Raw genomic sequence first — 16849 nt, 5'->3', positions numbered from 1 at the left:
AAGCCATGAGCAAATGACAGTAAAATGCTAATAGCGTGTGAAAACAGTGTGGTTAACAAACACAGTGATGATGCCATGAACATATGTACATGCGATGAGCGCATGGCCACTATAGATACTGAGCTTATGACCAGCATAGCGGCCATGCAGTGAATGCAACGGTATTGATGCTAACATATGACCAGTATGTGTGTTGTGATCATATGAAAGGTGCAAAATGCCATGTGCATATGACAGCAAACCTGTGGGTGTGTGCACAGTATGAATATTGTGGGCATGCGATCCGTATGAATACCAAGCGTATGGGCAGTATGAATGCCATGAGTGTATGCAGAGTGTAACTGGCACGAGTATAGCTGCCCTGGCTTATGACCAGCATGAATGCCACAATCATGTAGATGTCCTGAGCGTACCAACAGAAATTAAATGCCATGAGCATAATGAATGAAATAACCGCCAGAGCGCATGGACCCGTGTAAAAACAACTGCAACTGCCCAGTGTAAAACGCCACGGCACATGAACAGTGTAGAGCTATGAACGTCTGAACAAACGCGTACCGTGTGGACGCTTTGAGCGTGTGGACAATTTCAATGTCAAGAGCGTATTAAATAGTGTGAATGCTATGATGTGTGTACGGAAACCAAGAGCGTATACCCGGTGTGAATGCCGTGAGCGTGTGAACGCTATACAGCAATGCGTGTGTGAACCGAGTGAAATTCGTGAGCGTGTGCAACAGTGTACAAACCCATGGGTAAAAGAAAGCCATGCGTGTATGAACAGTATAAATGCTGTTAGCGCATGGACAGTGTAAATGCCGTGAACGTATGAACAGTATGGAAAGCCATGAGCATGTGAACAGTATGCATGCCAACCATTGATGTGCCACCATATAGAATGAACATGAGAAATGTAGATGTCAGAACATGTAGACGCATGAGTGTGGACAGTATGAACCGCTGCGCGTTTGGGAATACAACTAACAGAGATGAAATGGAATGAAAGAGATTGCAAAGTATGAATGCTATGGCGTATGGCCAAATGACTATTGTGTGCTATGCGTGTGAACCGTAGACATACTATGGATGTACGAGCAGTGTACCCTGCGTGATGCGTCAAGTAATGGCGGTACCAGCAGTGAGATGCCTTGCCCATGTGGACAGAGTGAAAAGGTGCACACGTAAGACCCATATAACCCGTGCGCCTATGAAATAGTATGGATGCCATGGTTGTATGAGCAAATCGTGTGGTGGGCGACAATGATCGTGTAAACGCCATGACATACCAATCTGTGATTTGTAAGAAAACGCTATGAGCGTGTGACCAAGTAATAATTGAAACTGGTATGCGGTATGCTGCTGTGCATGCATGAACAATAAAAGTGAAAGCGCAGCACCAATCTCCTAAAATTAGCAACCCATAAGTGCATGAGCCGCACAGAGACGAGGGCACTGGCCCATGCAAACAACTGTAAGTGTGGGTGATGCAAAACTTTTTTTTTTTTTTTCTCCGCATGGAACTATGGAAAGCAGACGTGTTCTAAACCTGGCATGATATGACATGGCATGATACGGGAGCGATGTCTGGGTGTCCCGTCTCTCACTCCGCAGCGCTGGGGAAGCAGGAGTGGGAGCCCACTCAGAGCCCCGGCAACCAGAGATGCACCGCCAGGCGTCCCGGCCACGCGGTGTAAACACGCCCCACCGCAGCGCCCGTGAATACATTGATATGTATAGAAGAGTTGGGCAGGTTAAGTGTAGTTGATGAGCAGGGGTGAGTTTTGTAAGGCAAACGCGGGGATACAGTTCACAGAAAACAATTCAACAGTTGCAACAAATTCATGATAAAGAGACCCCAAAAGTAACATTTGCCCGATATCAACAATGGGACACCCAAATTAGAGAGGAGCTGCCCTGAAATGTACGTTGTGCACCATACCATCCGATTATACAACAGTTAGCAGCCTGGCTCGAGAGGCTTATACAGCAGGCATTACCACATACGGCCCGGCCGCATTATATACCAGCAAACAGCACTGTCTCCCCTGCGCACCGAGGTTGTCAACTGCCGACAGCTGAGGAAAGGAAGCTCATACTCACAAACACGGAGCGTGGTGGGGGTAACTTGATGCTTCCTTGTAGCACGCTGCCTCAGACAGAACCACCGCAGCCTGGCCGTACTCCTTCAGCAGTTCCCCCAGCGTAACTGCACTGATGCTGTGAGGTCCCGTCTGACAGAAGCTGCGCGTAGCCTCTGCCTCCCGGAACCCCCGTCGCCCATGCCGCACCTGCTATGCCAGCAATCTCCCTATACATTACCACCACCGGAACAGCGAAGCTTCGGTAGTCGGACTGGCGGAGCTCCAAATATTGGCGGGAGATTTGAAGTCTGTGTTCCCTGCCAGGCAAGGCAACGTCCGGAAACGTCACGAACGGCCCACTGATAGTAGGTAGGGGCGTTATATACCCTTGCCCACAACCCTATGTGCCGCCTGACGTGCGAGGGGGGTGGAGATGTTACCGTCCCTCTCACAAATACAGCCTAACTAGGCTTCACACATACAATACTGGTCAATAACAGAGGTTAGTGATGGTGCATGCTGTATCGTATGCATCACCACTCCAGGTACATGAGTGTGGAGTCCAGGTATAAACAGGAGTCTCTGTTCCTGTGTGTACTGCACAAACTTTGGTGTGTTGAGCCAATAGCATAGTGTGCTATGGAAACAGAGGAGTGAGCTGATGAAAATTATTTTATATATGTATGTAGCTTATATATAATCGGACAATACAGACTGAATTTCATCAGGTTTCCTTTATTCTTAATAGAATAGCACAGAATACTGTAGCTATATTCTGTCAATACATTCTTTTACAAACTGGATTAGCCTTGGAGAAGGCACCTACTACATATTGTTAGAAAACACCTCCAATGCATAAGTAAGTTCTGAATAACTGAAATAAATTGAACAAACAATAACCTCTTTCTGTATTATTTTTCATTTATGTTTGGACAGATAAAATCTGGATTGAACTTCGCCCAATACTATGTAAGTCATATTACAAATACGCCAATTTTAATTTTTACATTTTGGTTTTGTTCCTCCCCTTATTAGCCATAACTATTTTATTTATTTTTTTACATACTCATATGAGGACTTTGCTGGGCCAATAATATTTTGTGATGACTTCCTTCTTTCCAAAAATTATGCTGGGAAACACAAAAAACATATTATTCATGTGAAATTGAAAAAAAATAACTATTTAGAAAATGTGGGGGGGGGATAATTTTTATGTCATTTATCATGCTGTTAAACTGACATGTTATTACGATTCTACAGGTCAGTGCAAATACAATGTTATGAAATAAATATGGTTTTATGTTTTTAAATAATGCTTTAACCCCTTCAGGACCAAGCCCATTTTGGCCTTAAGGACCAGAGCATTTTTTGCACATCTGACCACTGTCACTTTAAACATTAATAACTCTGGAATGCTTTTAGTTATCATTCTGATTCCGAGATTGTTTTTTTTTGTGACATATTCTACTTTAACATGGTGGTAAATTTTTGTGGTAACTTGCATCCTTTCCTTGTGAAAAATCCTAAAATTTGATGAAAAATTTGAAAATTTTGCATTTTTCTAACTTTGAAGCTCTCTGCTTGTAAGGAAAATGTATATTACAAATAAAAAAAAATTTTATTTACATATACAATATGTCTACTTTATGTCTGCATCATAAAAGTGACGAGTTTTTACTTTTGGAAGACACCAGTAGGCTTCAAAGTTCAGCAGCAATTTTCCAATTTTTCACAACATTTTCAAACTCACTATTTTTCAGGGACCAGTTCAGGTTTGAAGTGGATTTGAAGGGTCTTGATATTAGAAATACCCCACAAAAGACCCCATTATAAAAACTGCACCCCCCAAAGTATTCAAAATGACATTCAATCATTTTAACCCTTTAGGTGTTTCACAGGAATAGAAGCAAAGTGAAGGAGAAAATTCACAATATTCATTTTTTACACTCGCATGTTCTTGTAGACCCAATTTTTGAATTTTTACAAGGGGTAAAAGTAGAAAATGTATACTTATATTTGTAGCCCAATTTCTCTCGAGTAAGCACATACCTCATATGTCTATGTAAAGTGTTCGGCGGGCGCAGTAGAGGGCTCAGAAGGGAAAGAGCGATAAGGGGATTTTGGAGAGTACGTTTTTCTGAAATGGTTTTTGGGGGGCATGTTGCATTTAGGAAGCCCCTATGGAGCCAGAACAGCAAAAAACCCTCACATGGCATACCATTTTGGAAACTAGACCCCTTGATGAACAGAACAAGGAATAAAGTGAGCCTTAATACCCCACAGGTGTTTCACGACTTTTGCATATGTAAAAAAAAAATTATTTTTTTTCACTAAAATGTGTGTTTCCCAGCAAATTTCACATTTTTCCAAGGGTTAATAGCAGGAAATACCCCCCCCCCCAATATTTGTAACCCCTTCTCTTCTGAGTATGGAGGTACCCCATAAGTTGACCTGAAGTGCACTATGGGCGAACTACAATGCTCAGAAGAGAAGGAGTCATATTTGGCTTTTTGAGAGCAAATTTTGCTCAGGGGGCATGTCGCATTTAGGAAGCCCCTATGCTGCCAGAACAGCAAAAAAAAAACACATGGCATACCATTTTGGAAACTTGACCCCTTGAGGAATGTAACAAGGGGTACAGTGAGCATTTGCAAGGGTCACATTTTTGCAAGGGTTCATAGCAGAAAATACCCCCCAAAATTTGTAACCCCATCTCTTCTGAGTATGGAGGTACCCCATAAGTTGACCTGAAGTGCACTATGGGCGAACTACAATGCTCAGAAGAGGAGTCCTATTTGGCTTTTTGAGAGCAAATTTTGCTCGGGGGGGGCATGTCGCATTTAGGATGCCCCTAAGGTGCCAGAACAGCAAAAAAAAAAAACACATGGCATACCATTTTGGAAACTAGACCCCTTGAGGAACGTAACAAGGGGTACAGTGAGCATTTGCCCCCCCCCCCCCCCCCCCCACTGGTGTCTGACAGATCTTTGGAACAGTGGGCTGTACAAGTTTACATTTTCACGGACCACTGTTCCAAAGATCCGTCAGACACCTGTGGGGGGTAAATTCTCACTGTACCCCTCATTACACTCCGTGAGGGGTGTCGTTTCCGAAATGGGGTCACATGTGGGGTTTTGTTTTTTTTGCGTTTGTCAAAACCGCTGTAACAATCAGCCACCTCTGTGCAAATCACCTCAAATGTACATGGTGCATTCTCCCTTCTGGGCCTTGTTGTGCGCCCCCAGAGCACTTTGCGCTCACATATGGGGTATCTCTGTAGTCGGGAGAAATTGCGTTACAAATTTTGGGGGGCTTTTTTCCCTTTTACCTCTTGTGAAAATGTAAAGTAAAGGGCAACATCAGCATTTTAGTGTAAAAAAATTAAATTTTTTTACACTAACATTCTGGTGTAGACCCCAACATTTCCTTTTCATGAAGGGTTAAAGAAGAAAAAGCCCCCCAAACCTTGTAACGCAATTTCTCCCGAGTACAGCGATACCCCATATGTGACCCTAAACTGTTGCCTTGACATACGACAGGGCTCCAAAGTGAGAGCGCCGTGCGCATTTGAGGCATAAATTAGGGATTTGCATAGGGGTGGACATAGGGGTATTCTACGACAGTGATTCCCAAACAGGGTGCTTCCAGCTGTTGCAAAACTCCCAGCATGCGTGGACAGTCAACGGCTGTCCGGCAATACTGGGAGTTGTTGTTTTTCAACAGCTGGAGGCTCTGCTTTGGAAACATTGGTATACCGGACGTTCTTATTGGGGGAGGGGGGCTGTGTAGGGGTATGTGTATATGTAGTGTTTTTAACTTTTTATTTTATTTTGTGTTAGTGTAGTGTAGTGTTTTTAGGGTACAGTCACATGGGCGGGGGATTACAGCGAGTTTCCCAGCGCAAAATTTGCTGCATCTCAAACTTGCAGCGAGAAACCCACTGTAAAAGCCTCGCCCATGTGAATGTACTCTGTACATTCACAGGGGGGGGGTGCACCAGCTGTTGCAAAACCACAACTCCCAGCATGCATGCACTAACAGACCATGCATGCTGGGAGTTGTGGTTTTGCAACAGCTGGAGGCACACAGGTTAGGAAACACTGAGTTAGAAACAGACAATGTTTCCCAACCAGTGTGTCTTCAGTTGTTGCAAAACTACAACTCCCAGCATGCCCAGACAGCTGAAGGGCATGCTGGGAGTTGTAGTTCGGCAACATCTGAAGGGCCAGATGTTGCTGAATTAAAACTCCCAGCATGCCTGGACAGCCAGTGCATGCTGGGAGTTGTAGTTTTGCAACAGCTGGAAGAGCACAGATTGGAGACCATTATACAATGGTCTCCAAACCTGGGGCCCTCCAGATGTTGCAAAACTACAACTCCCAGCATGCCCAGACAGCCAAAGGCTGTCTAGGCATGCTGGGAGTTGTAGTTTTCAGACTTCTAGAAGCAGCAGTGAAGATCTTCACTGCTGTCTCTGAGGACCACATACTTACCTGCCGGTCCCGTCGCTGCTCGTCCACGTGGCCGGTCCTGCCGCTGCTCCTCGGTCCCGCCGCTGCTCCAGGTAAGGCCGCCGGTCCCCTCGTGTTCCCCCCCTATGCCGCAGGTCCCTGCGAGCCCCCGCAGCCATCGTCCCCCGTTCTGCCCGACTTCCAGGGGCGGGCAGTGCGGGGGATCTGAACTTTCACCCCAGATCACTGTGATTGGGCCACAGGGACCAATCACAGTGATCGCTGACCAGGACCATCAATGGGGGGACTTCTACGCATCGCCGAGTTAACTGAATGTCATTTATAAACGCCGGGATGCGCGAACGCACTGCACAACCCGGCGTTTATATATGCCATTCTGCGGGAAGGGGTTAAAAAATATCATTACTATGCTCTATAACTTTTAAATTTTTTGGCCTATGGAGCTGTTTGCAGCTTTTTTTTTTTATTTTCTTTTTTTTTTTTATGTTTACGCATTTACGGCCTGGGAATAATACTTTTATATATTAAGATCAGATATTTACGCAGGCAGTGATTCCAAATATGTTATATTTTATTTTCTATACATTGTTTGTTATATAAAAAATAGTAAAAAAGGGGAGATTTAAATCTCATTTGGAAGTTGTAAATTTATATTTGTAAAGATATATATTATTTTACACCTTATTAGACCCCCTAGGGCAGTGATATTCAAACTGTGGTCCTCCAGATGTTGCAAAACTAGGCTTTGTAGGTTTGCAACATCTGAAGGTCCACAGTGTGGAGACTACTGCCCTATGGGACTTGTGTGAGCCATCATTAGATGGCTTTTACAGATCAATGCAGGAGATATGTCCTTTATTGATCAATGCAATCTACACTCTATCAATAAAAAAGCCAAGGGCAGCCTCGCAAGGTAAGCCCTCCAGGTACCAGAAAACGGAATCCAATCCTCCATTTAGATGCAGCTGTGAGCTTTGACAACTGGCATCTAAAGGGTTAAAAGGGTACTCCGCCCCTAGACATGTTATCCCCTATCCCAAGGATAGGGAATAACATATCTGATTGTGGGGGTCCGGCTGCTGCGGCACTGGGGCGTTCATTAACACTTTAGCCTGGGGCCTGTACTAGCCATAACACCCCCTCCCATAGACATTAATGGAGTGGGGAGTGGCGTAGTGTCACAAACACGGAAGCACCAGGCAATCTAGCCCGAAGACCGCGGGGGGTCCCAGCGGCCGCACCCCTGCGATCAGACATATTTTCCCCTTTCCTTTGGATAGGGGATGATATGTCTACGGGCAGAGTACCCCTTTATTGTCCCGCAGCAGCTTCACTGCATGTTGGCTACTAGCCACCGCCTTCCTTTACAGAAAACAGCCAGGGTATGGAGCGGGATTGCGCACCATATACCTCTTACAGCACTATGACATACATTGTACGTTAAAGGAGTTCAATGAGTACTGTCGTTTCAGACAACTGAATAGAATTTAATAGAATATTGGCGAAGATAAAAACCCATGTAAAATAGTTATAAGCATTATATTTCTTGCCTCTAGGTGTCTCCTTCATTACTAAAACATCATCCACTGTATGTCAAAAGTACATTCTGTCTCTGGCCACAGACTTGCTAAAACAGAATGTAGGAAGTGTAGGTGGGACATTCTGTGCTCTGTGTACTCTCCTGGCTCTCAGTCAGTTAGATCTGAAAGAGTTACTGTCAGGGCCCTGGTTTTTGTAAAAGAGGGCATAGCTTAAACGGATTGTCCAGTGAGGGCGATAAGTCTCTGATCACAGGGATCCAACTGATGGAAACCCCCCACGATCTACAGAATAAGACCCTGGCTCTCAAAAAGAGGGTGTGCTATAGATGGCATGGTCCTCATTTATTTCTATGTAAGTGCCGAAGATGCCTGAGTATAGCACTCAGGCATCTCCGGCGATCCTATACAAATGAATGGAGCACATGTTTTCTTCAGCACATGCTGTAAGAGATGGGAGAGAGATGGTGGGACCCTCCGCAATCAGACACTTATCCCTATCCTGTATATGAGATGCCATACTATGTGTCAACAATTGGGCAGAACGCTGGCACAGTTTAAGCCAATAGCTGATCTCAACTTAGACTAAGTGTAGTGTAAGAGTAAGATAGATTCATCAAACAGGCTTGTAAGCCTGTGATAAGTCTGACACATTCTAGGACTTTCTAGTCTGAGATGACACTGTATAATAATCAGACATTTTTAGTAATTCTGGGCCATAATCCTCTAGAGAACTGCTTCTCTGTGTCCCTATGTTCTGGCTAATAGAGAAATGTAATAATTGGGGACCCTAAAATTATGTGAGAAGAACACAAAATAAACCAGATATTATCTTTCTCACTGCTCCACTGATAAATGATGGTAAATACATTGCAGAAATCTGAAGCCCTCAGCAAATATAACACTTTATTCACTTTGTATTTTGTATTTTAGGATGTACTCACCAAGATGCAAGATGAAGACCGGGTAAGAGCTTCATTTATTATACACTGTGAAGAATTCCTAACAAGGATAGAAAATTACTGTAATGGAGAGACTACAATGATTGTTATATTTTTACGAAGATTGCTGAAAGACTTTTTAATGACAACGATAAGTTACGTTTAGCAAGACCTTGCTGCACCTGCTTACGTAGAGCAATGAAAACTAAAACAACTAAAAAGAAAAGAAAATCCTGTGGATGCAGAGGAGGGGCTTCAGCTAGAAAATCCAAATGGCTACAGTGCTCCACTCATTCCCCTATGTCCCAGTCCCAAAAGAAAAACAGAGTATGAAATTATTTAATTCATCATCTTATTTATTATCTGAAAATGAAATAAACCTACTGAGTAAAGGACTGTCCTTCTGCCTATCATTCAGACCCAGTAATTTTCAACTTTTTCTTGATCTTAATCAATATATCCGAAAATTAACTTTAACACGTCATTTTTTTTTTTTATTACCACCACATATTACAAAAAAAATACAATATTTTATACAATTTTTTTTTATTTTATTTTTTACCCTCCTCCCACCCATCCCTCCACCCCCTATCCCCCCTAGAGGAAGAAGAAAAGAGAAAAAAATAAATAAAATAAAAAATAAAAAGGAAGAAGGAAAAGGTCAAAAATGTCTTATCGGACCCCGCAGCTCAGCTTTTTAGTTCTCTATATATCTCAATTCTATATTCCCTCCTCAACCCCTCCCTCCATTGATGTACACTCGGGCCTGTTACAGATATCCACTGTTTTACTATAATTAATCTGGCATAAAAAAGTGACCTTTTAATTTTTTTCCCCCAATCCCTTTTTATTTCTGTCCCAATATCATATTTATTGGTGTTAATTTTATTCTAATCTTCCAACTTTTCTCAACTAATTGTATAACTTCTCCCCAAAATTTCTTTATTTCTGGACATGTCCAAAGCATATTCAACAATCCTGCCTCTTCTTGCCCACATTTTGAGCAGGCACTCGAGTTCTTTTTACCTATTTTATGCAAAAAGAGAGGTGTATAGTACAGCCTATAAACTATATTAAACTGTATCACCCTATGATTCGCATTTAATGGAATAAAATTAATTCTTTCGTGTATTTTTCCCCACTGTGCTTCTTCTATCTCCTTCATCGGCCCCATATCAAAGCATTAAAGATTGACCGCATTCTTTAAAAAAAAAAAATTCATCACACCAAATGGGTGAAGCACTAAATACGTATAATATTTTCGGCAACATAATAGTTTTAATTAATATCATTCTGTCTGCTTTAGAAATTTTGAAGTCGCTCCATATTTTAATTTTCTTTTCCATGTTCTTTATTAAGGATTCTAGGTTTAATTTATAATGATCTTCTAATTTACCTGAGATTTGTATACCTAAGTATTTAAAGTGCTCGTCTTTTTTTAATATTTTTATTTTGTTTTCTATGAATATATTATTCTCCCCCAATGGAAGGAGTACTGATTTGGACCAGTTTATTTCTAACCCTGAGAAACTCCAATATTCCTTGATAATCTCCATCACTCCGGTCAGATCCGACTGTTTTTCCAAAAAAAGCAGGATATCGTCTGCATATAAGGATATTTTGTCCTCTCTCCCCCTTGCACCAAACCCGCCAATCTCCTTCTCCTCTCTGATCTTAACAGCCAAAGGTTCCATGCTCATAGCAAACAGCAAGGGGGAGAGAGGGCATCCCTGTCTGGTGCCTCTTGAGAGCGAAAATTGCTCCGATAATTTCCCATTGATCGACACTCTTGCCTTAGGTTCGTAGTATAACAGTCGGATCATGTCTATATATGTTTTCCCAAAGCCGCATTTTTCTAATACTGCCCACAAGAACTCCCACTTCACCCTGTCGAAAGCCTTAGTGGCATCTAAAGACAGGATGGAGTGGGATTCCCCGCCCTGTAATTTTCCCATATCTATATTCGTAAGGACTATATAGATATATATATATATATATATTGTGTCGGGCCATTCTTCCCGGGATAAACCCGCACTGATCTTCCTGAATTAACTCTGTGATATGACTCTGTAATCTAATGGCTAATGCTTTGGCGAAAATCTTGATATCCGTATTTATTAACGATATGGGTCTATACGACCCCATATCCTCTTTATCTTTTCCCTCTTTCAGGATCAATATTATAACCGCTTCCCACATAGAGTCCGGTAATTTCCCGGTCACCATGCTGGTCTCAATCACTCTATGTAATGCCGGGATCAAAATTCCGCCAAACCTTCTATATACCTCAAAGGGTAGTCCATCGCTTCCAGGTGTTGTATTACCCCTAATCTGATCTAGTACTTTATTCAGTTCTATTCTAGTTAATGGAGTATCTAAGGTTTGTTTTTCCACTTCGGGGAGTCTAGGGAGTTCCATTTGGTCCAAATAATTTTGTGTTTCCTGTCTTTCCTTATTATATTCAGATCTATATAATAACTCATAAAATTCTCTAAATTCCCTTATTATTTCCTTTTTTCTATACACCAATCTCCTTTTTAATTACTTATCCCAGAAATTCTTTACTTAGTGTGTTGATTTGAGACAATTGCCATCAAATACTTAGGTTTGTTAGGCTTCCCTGCCTGTACAAATCTTTGCTGGCCTTGAAAAATCAATTTATTTTTACTCTTTTCCAGCATATATTTATTAAATTCATTTTGTAGCTTATTTAATTTTTCCTTACTCTCTTCTGATGAATTTTGTGTATATTCCTTCTCTGTGTCCTTAAGATTACTTATTAAGCCCTCCTCTTTTGATTTAAACTCTTTTTTTGTTCTCCACTTTATTGCGTATTATTTCCCCTCTTAGGTAAGCTTTACAGGTCTCCCAGACAAACGGGTCACTTGCTGTGCCCCAGTTGTTTGAAAAAAACTCCCTCAAGTTTTTTCTATTGTGGCATTCTCTATCAAATTTAACCAGTGAGGGTTAATTTTCTGGAACCCATCTCTTACCTTTTCCTCTGTTTTTATCAGTACTTCTAGAGCCGCATGGTCCGACAGACATCTAACCCAATAATGTATTATTATCACCTTATTTAAACTAGAGTCATTTCCCAGACATATATCTATTCAGGACATAGTCTGACAGGTCTTGTTCCAACATGAATATTCTTTCTTTTGAGGGTTGTAAATCCTCCAAATATCGCTGTGTCCCAGTTCATTACATACTTTCGCTAGGGGAGTGCAACCCACCTCTCCTTTACTCCCGCTTGCCCTCCATCTATCTAACCTCTCATCTAGGATGCAGTTCATATCCCCCATGGCAAACACAGGGCATTCTCCGCAGCTCACACAAAAATCAAATAATTTAAGAAGGACCGCGGATGAGAAAGGCGGGGGTATATATACAAACGCCAATACACATCTTAAATTTTCTAGTCTCCCATATAAAAAAACAAACCTCCCCTCATCATCTACCCTTTTTTTAATTAATTCCCAATTTAAGTTTCTACGGATTAACACCGAAACCCCCCGTGAATATGCTGTATGAAGAGAATGGTAATAATGTCCCCAAACATTACGATTCAAAACCATTACTGTTTCTCTCGTTAAATGTGTCTCAACTAACCCGACTATACCTGGTGCGTGCTTCATAATAACTCCCATTACCGCTGATCTTTAAAGTCCTCGTACATTCCATACCACAGCGTTAACAGTCATCCGCGGTCATTCTCTTACAGTCCAGTTGAACACAATAAACACCGTAGTGAGAAGGAAGAGAAAAGAAAAAAAAAAAGGAAAAAAAATTTGAGAAAAAATAAAATAAAAAGTGAAAAAAATAAATAAATAAAAAATAAAAAAAAACTTCCCCAGGGTTTATTTTAGAACACAATTTATTTACTTTTAATAATATTATTTACAGACAGACTAAAGGCTGTGCTATGGGGACTCGTTTCGACCCAAGTTATGCTAATTTGTTCATGGGGCGATTCGAGTCCCAGTACATAGCACAGCCTACACATTTTTCAAAACACATATTATTTAAAAGATTTATAGATGATTTTTTTTTTTTTTTTTTTGTGGACTGGGACTGAGTTGGAAGCGGAAGATTTTGTGAATTATTTAAATCAAAATACATGGGGTTTAGAAATTACACCTCATTTTTCACACACCACAATAGAATTTTTAGATTCATAAATCATGAAAACGGAAGATAAGGAGATTTTTACTCAAACGTTTTTTAAACCAGTAGATGTGAACAGTCTCCTAAAATTTGACAGTGCACACTACCCTAATTGGCTGAAAAATGTGCCTGACGGGCAGTATGTTCGCATTAGGAAGAATTGCACGAGTGATGTTGATTTTAAGACACAGTCTTTATTATTACAAAAACGTTTTTGTGACAAAGGGTATCCAAAAAAATTTGTAAATGCGGCTTATAACAAAGTAAAAACAAAAAAAAATCAGATTTTTTAATGCCAAAAATAATTGGGAAATCAAGTGAGGAGAATACATTTTAACATAATTTTGTTAAGAATTATAACAATAGTGCACCAGAAATCAGAAAAATACTTAAGAGCCATTGGTCGATTATTCAGGCAGATCCTGTATTAAAGCAATTAATACCCGAAACCCCTAGTGTCACATTCAGATGGGCAAAAAATTAAAAAAATGTATAAGCCCCCAGTAGATTTAATAATTATAATTCTTTGAAAAAGAGTGATGAGCGAGCTGAGAGGGGATGTGTCCCGTGTATAAAAGCAGGTGTCTCTGCTGTAGTATGATGCGAAACACCAGGGTTGAGACTCCACATACATAAGACCTGAATTATAAAATTGTAAAAAAGAAAAAAAAATGTAACCCCATATGGTGAAAAGATTAAAAATGTTGCCAGAATTGCAGTTTTTTGGTTTGTTAATCCTGCCTCCCAATAAGAAAATAAGATGTTTCCTATAATGTATAATAATGAAAACTGGAAGTCATCCAGAAAAAATACAAGCCATCATTAAGAAAAAAAACAAACACATTTCGATTCTTTTCTCTGAATTTTAAGTTTACGGAAACAGCTCATATCTGTAACATGTTTTTTCAGTGAACTTATCCATTATACAGTATGTCCTCCAAAATAGAACCAACAAAAAAATGACCACTCATTCTGCATGAAAATGCTCTCATATATCTAGTGCAGAAGAAGAGAATCCGGGATGTTTGGTGCTATCTCTCCAGTAAAGGCTGTGTTTGAGTCTAAGGGTATGGATAATTTTCTATTGGATTAAACTGCATAATAGCGTAAATCTACATTAGCTCGGAGGCAGTATAAATTTACACTACAATTTGTGGTGGGACAAAAGCTTTAAGGCTTCATCCTATAGATTAGAGTTGGAGGAACATACAGTAAATTGGCTCATAGCAAACCTTGCAGCTCGTCTGTTGATTACTTTAGTCTGCATAAATTAGTTTAGCTTTCCAAGGGCTCCAGTTGCCTGGAAAAGGTGGATACAGACCTAGGAGACCTACCACTGTGATCCCAGACTTTTCCAGGACACCAGAGCCCTTGGAAAGCTGAACTAATTTACGCAGACTAAAGTAATCAACAGCCGTGCTGCGAGGTTCGCTACAAGCCAATTTATTGTAAGTTTGCTCCACTCTACTATAGATCATTACTTAGATAAGTTAAAAATAAAAACATTTAAAAAAAAATAAAGACATTTGTTAGGCAATATGACTAAGACAATATACTTATACTTTATAATGTATATATAATGCGTTACACAAAATGATTTTACTGAGCAGAGTCAAACTAAGTCTAATCTTTTCTGTTCTAGGTGCCTTAGATGTTGAATGCGATGAACATGTATTTTTACTTGTACCAGGATGAAGTAAGTTATATAAAAGTATACATATAACGTTCTCTATAGACATTAGATTTTGTTATGGCAGACTTCACCAGTTTTGAGGGATGTGTCAGTAATCTAATGTCTATGTGGATAGCCATAGTATACCCCAATGTCTATAGACACAGATGGTATAGGTCACCTGCACCATTGTTTCTATCAATGAAACTGACACCAGAGATCCTTCATTCCAGGGAAATAACATGCCCATTTACCGAGCCCACCGAATTGTCCAGAGTAAAAGAACCTTAATTCCTCATACCCCATACTGTTTTTTTTTTCTGAGTACAATCCATTACTATGTAAATGTTTAAGCTCTTCCCACTGTGCACTATAATAACATTTCACTGCTTGTCGGTTGTTCCATGCTATTATGCTGCAGTGATTATGTGGGCAAAGAGCTGTGTCTGCGTCATGACTTGTAGTTATCAGCTGCATTATACGGCCAACATCCTGCTCTAGTGACCAGGATCAGAGAAAAGCCTATCCCAACAAGTTAGCCCCTTTTAGGCCAAGGTCAACAGTGACTCCTAAGGTGATTGAAAGAAGGGAGGGGAGATCACAATTAGCTATTTTGTTACTATGGTAGCCAGAGGCTTAAGGACTCAGGGTTTTTTCATTTTTGCATTTTTGCAACTCCATTTTCCACCTACAGACCTATATGAGGGTTTGCTTTTTGCCGCACCAATTTTATTTTATAATGAAATCAATCATTTCACCACAAGATCTATGGTGAAAGAAAAAAAAGAATTTGTGGCGCAAAAATAAAATAAAAAAACGCTTCTACGCAGTGCACTTTTTGGTAAAAATGACACCTTAGCTTTATTCTGTAGAATAGGGCTGCAGCTAACGATTATTTTAATAATCGATTAGTTGTCGATTATTTTATTGATTAATCGGAAAAAAAATTAAAAATGCCAAAAAAAGGGGTTCAGCTGATTCTACTCTAAAAACCATGTACAATGGCCATATTAAAAGTTTCTAGCATGGGATGTGACCAAACAGCAGCAATTTTATATATATATATATATATATATATATATATATATATATAATATTTTTTTTTTTTTTTTTACATTTAGGCCGGTTGCTGTACAGAATAATTATTAATGATCCTGTACAGAAACCAGCGTAAATTTGATACTGCCGCATGGGTAACTGTCTGAACTATTAAAATAAAATGTTAATGATTAACTAATATTTTAATAGTTTAGACAGTTAGCCATGCAATAGTATCAAATATGTAAAAGAAAAAATTATTTAACTTTTTTTATATAGCAATAGGAAAAGGGGGAGCTAATTTTTATTGGGGGAGCAGTAAATTTACATATTTTTTCTTTATATAGCACTCCTATACACGTGTGTGTGTGTGTGTGTGTGTGTGTGCGCAGACTGCAGTCCATTGCTTTTACAGACCCCTTTAGACAGCAGGGCCCCCCCCCCCCTTTAGACAGCAGGGCCCCCCCTTTAGACAGAAGCCCCCCCCCCTTTAGACAGCAGGGCCCCCCCCCCCTTTAGACAGCAGGGCCCCCTCCTTTAGACAGCAGTGCCCATCCCCCTCTTTAGACAGCAGGGCCGGGGGGGGGGGCCCTCTTTAGACAGCAGGCCCCCCCTTGTAGACCGTAGCCCCCACCCTTGTTGAACGGGGCAGCGGAGCGGCAGCTCCCGACAGAGGACAGCTGTAGGTGAGCTGTCTACAAGGGTGGGGGCTGCGGTCTAAAGGGGGGCCTTGCTGCTGCCGCCCGACATGTCCCCACTGCTGCCTTGCTCCTAGCGCACAGCCGGGGCGTGTCTATTCTCTGCTGCTCATCTGTGTCCCGGTGTGAGGTGCTGATTGCACTAGGAGCAGGGCAGCGGCGGAGACATGTCGGCTTCATTCATTCACTGCCGCCACTGACGGCAGACAACGTATCGGGCGATTATTCGATAACTGGATTCTTCGACA

The 16849-nt window shown here is 41.0% G+C and overlaps 1 protein-coding gene across 8 annotated transcripts in view; it reads left to right on the top strand.

Annotated features, from left to right (window-relative positions):
- LOC130284782 (uncharacterized) overlaps positions 1 to 16849 on the top strand; it is a 63275-nt gene that overhangs the window by 30556 nt on the left and 15870 nt on the right. For 6 of the 8 annotated variants that reach the window (XR_008847142.1, XR_008847143.1, XR_008847141.1 and 3 more), the window contains exons 3-5: positions 3015 to 3047; positions 9022 to 9054; positions 14836 to 14889. Coding sequence is in view for 4 of the 8 variants with exons in the window: in XM_056535531.1 (XP_056391506.1) it covers positions 14845 to 14889 (45 nt within the window). In the remaining 4 variants the exon portion in view is untranslated. Of the gene's footprint in view, positions 1 to 3014; positions 3048 to 9021; positions 9055 to 11237; positions 11342 to 14835; positions 14890 to 16849 lie in introns of those variants that run through there. The other 2 variants (XM_056535529.1, XM_056535530.1) reach the window with 2 other exon arrangements.

The sequence above is a fragment of the Hyla sarda genome, chromosome 8 (genome assembly GCF_029499605.1).
Source record: "Hyla sarda isolate aHylSar1 chromosome 8, aHylSar1.hap1, whole genome shotgun sequence".
NCBI classification, from domain to species: Eukaryota; Metazoa; Chordata; class Amphibia; order Anura; family Hylidae; genus Hyla; species Hyla sarda.
Note: the sequence above shows the minus strand (reverse complement) of the source record. Positions and strands in the feature narration are given on the sequence as shown.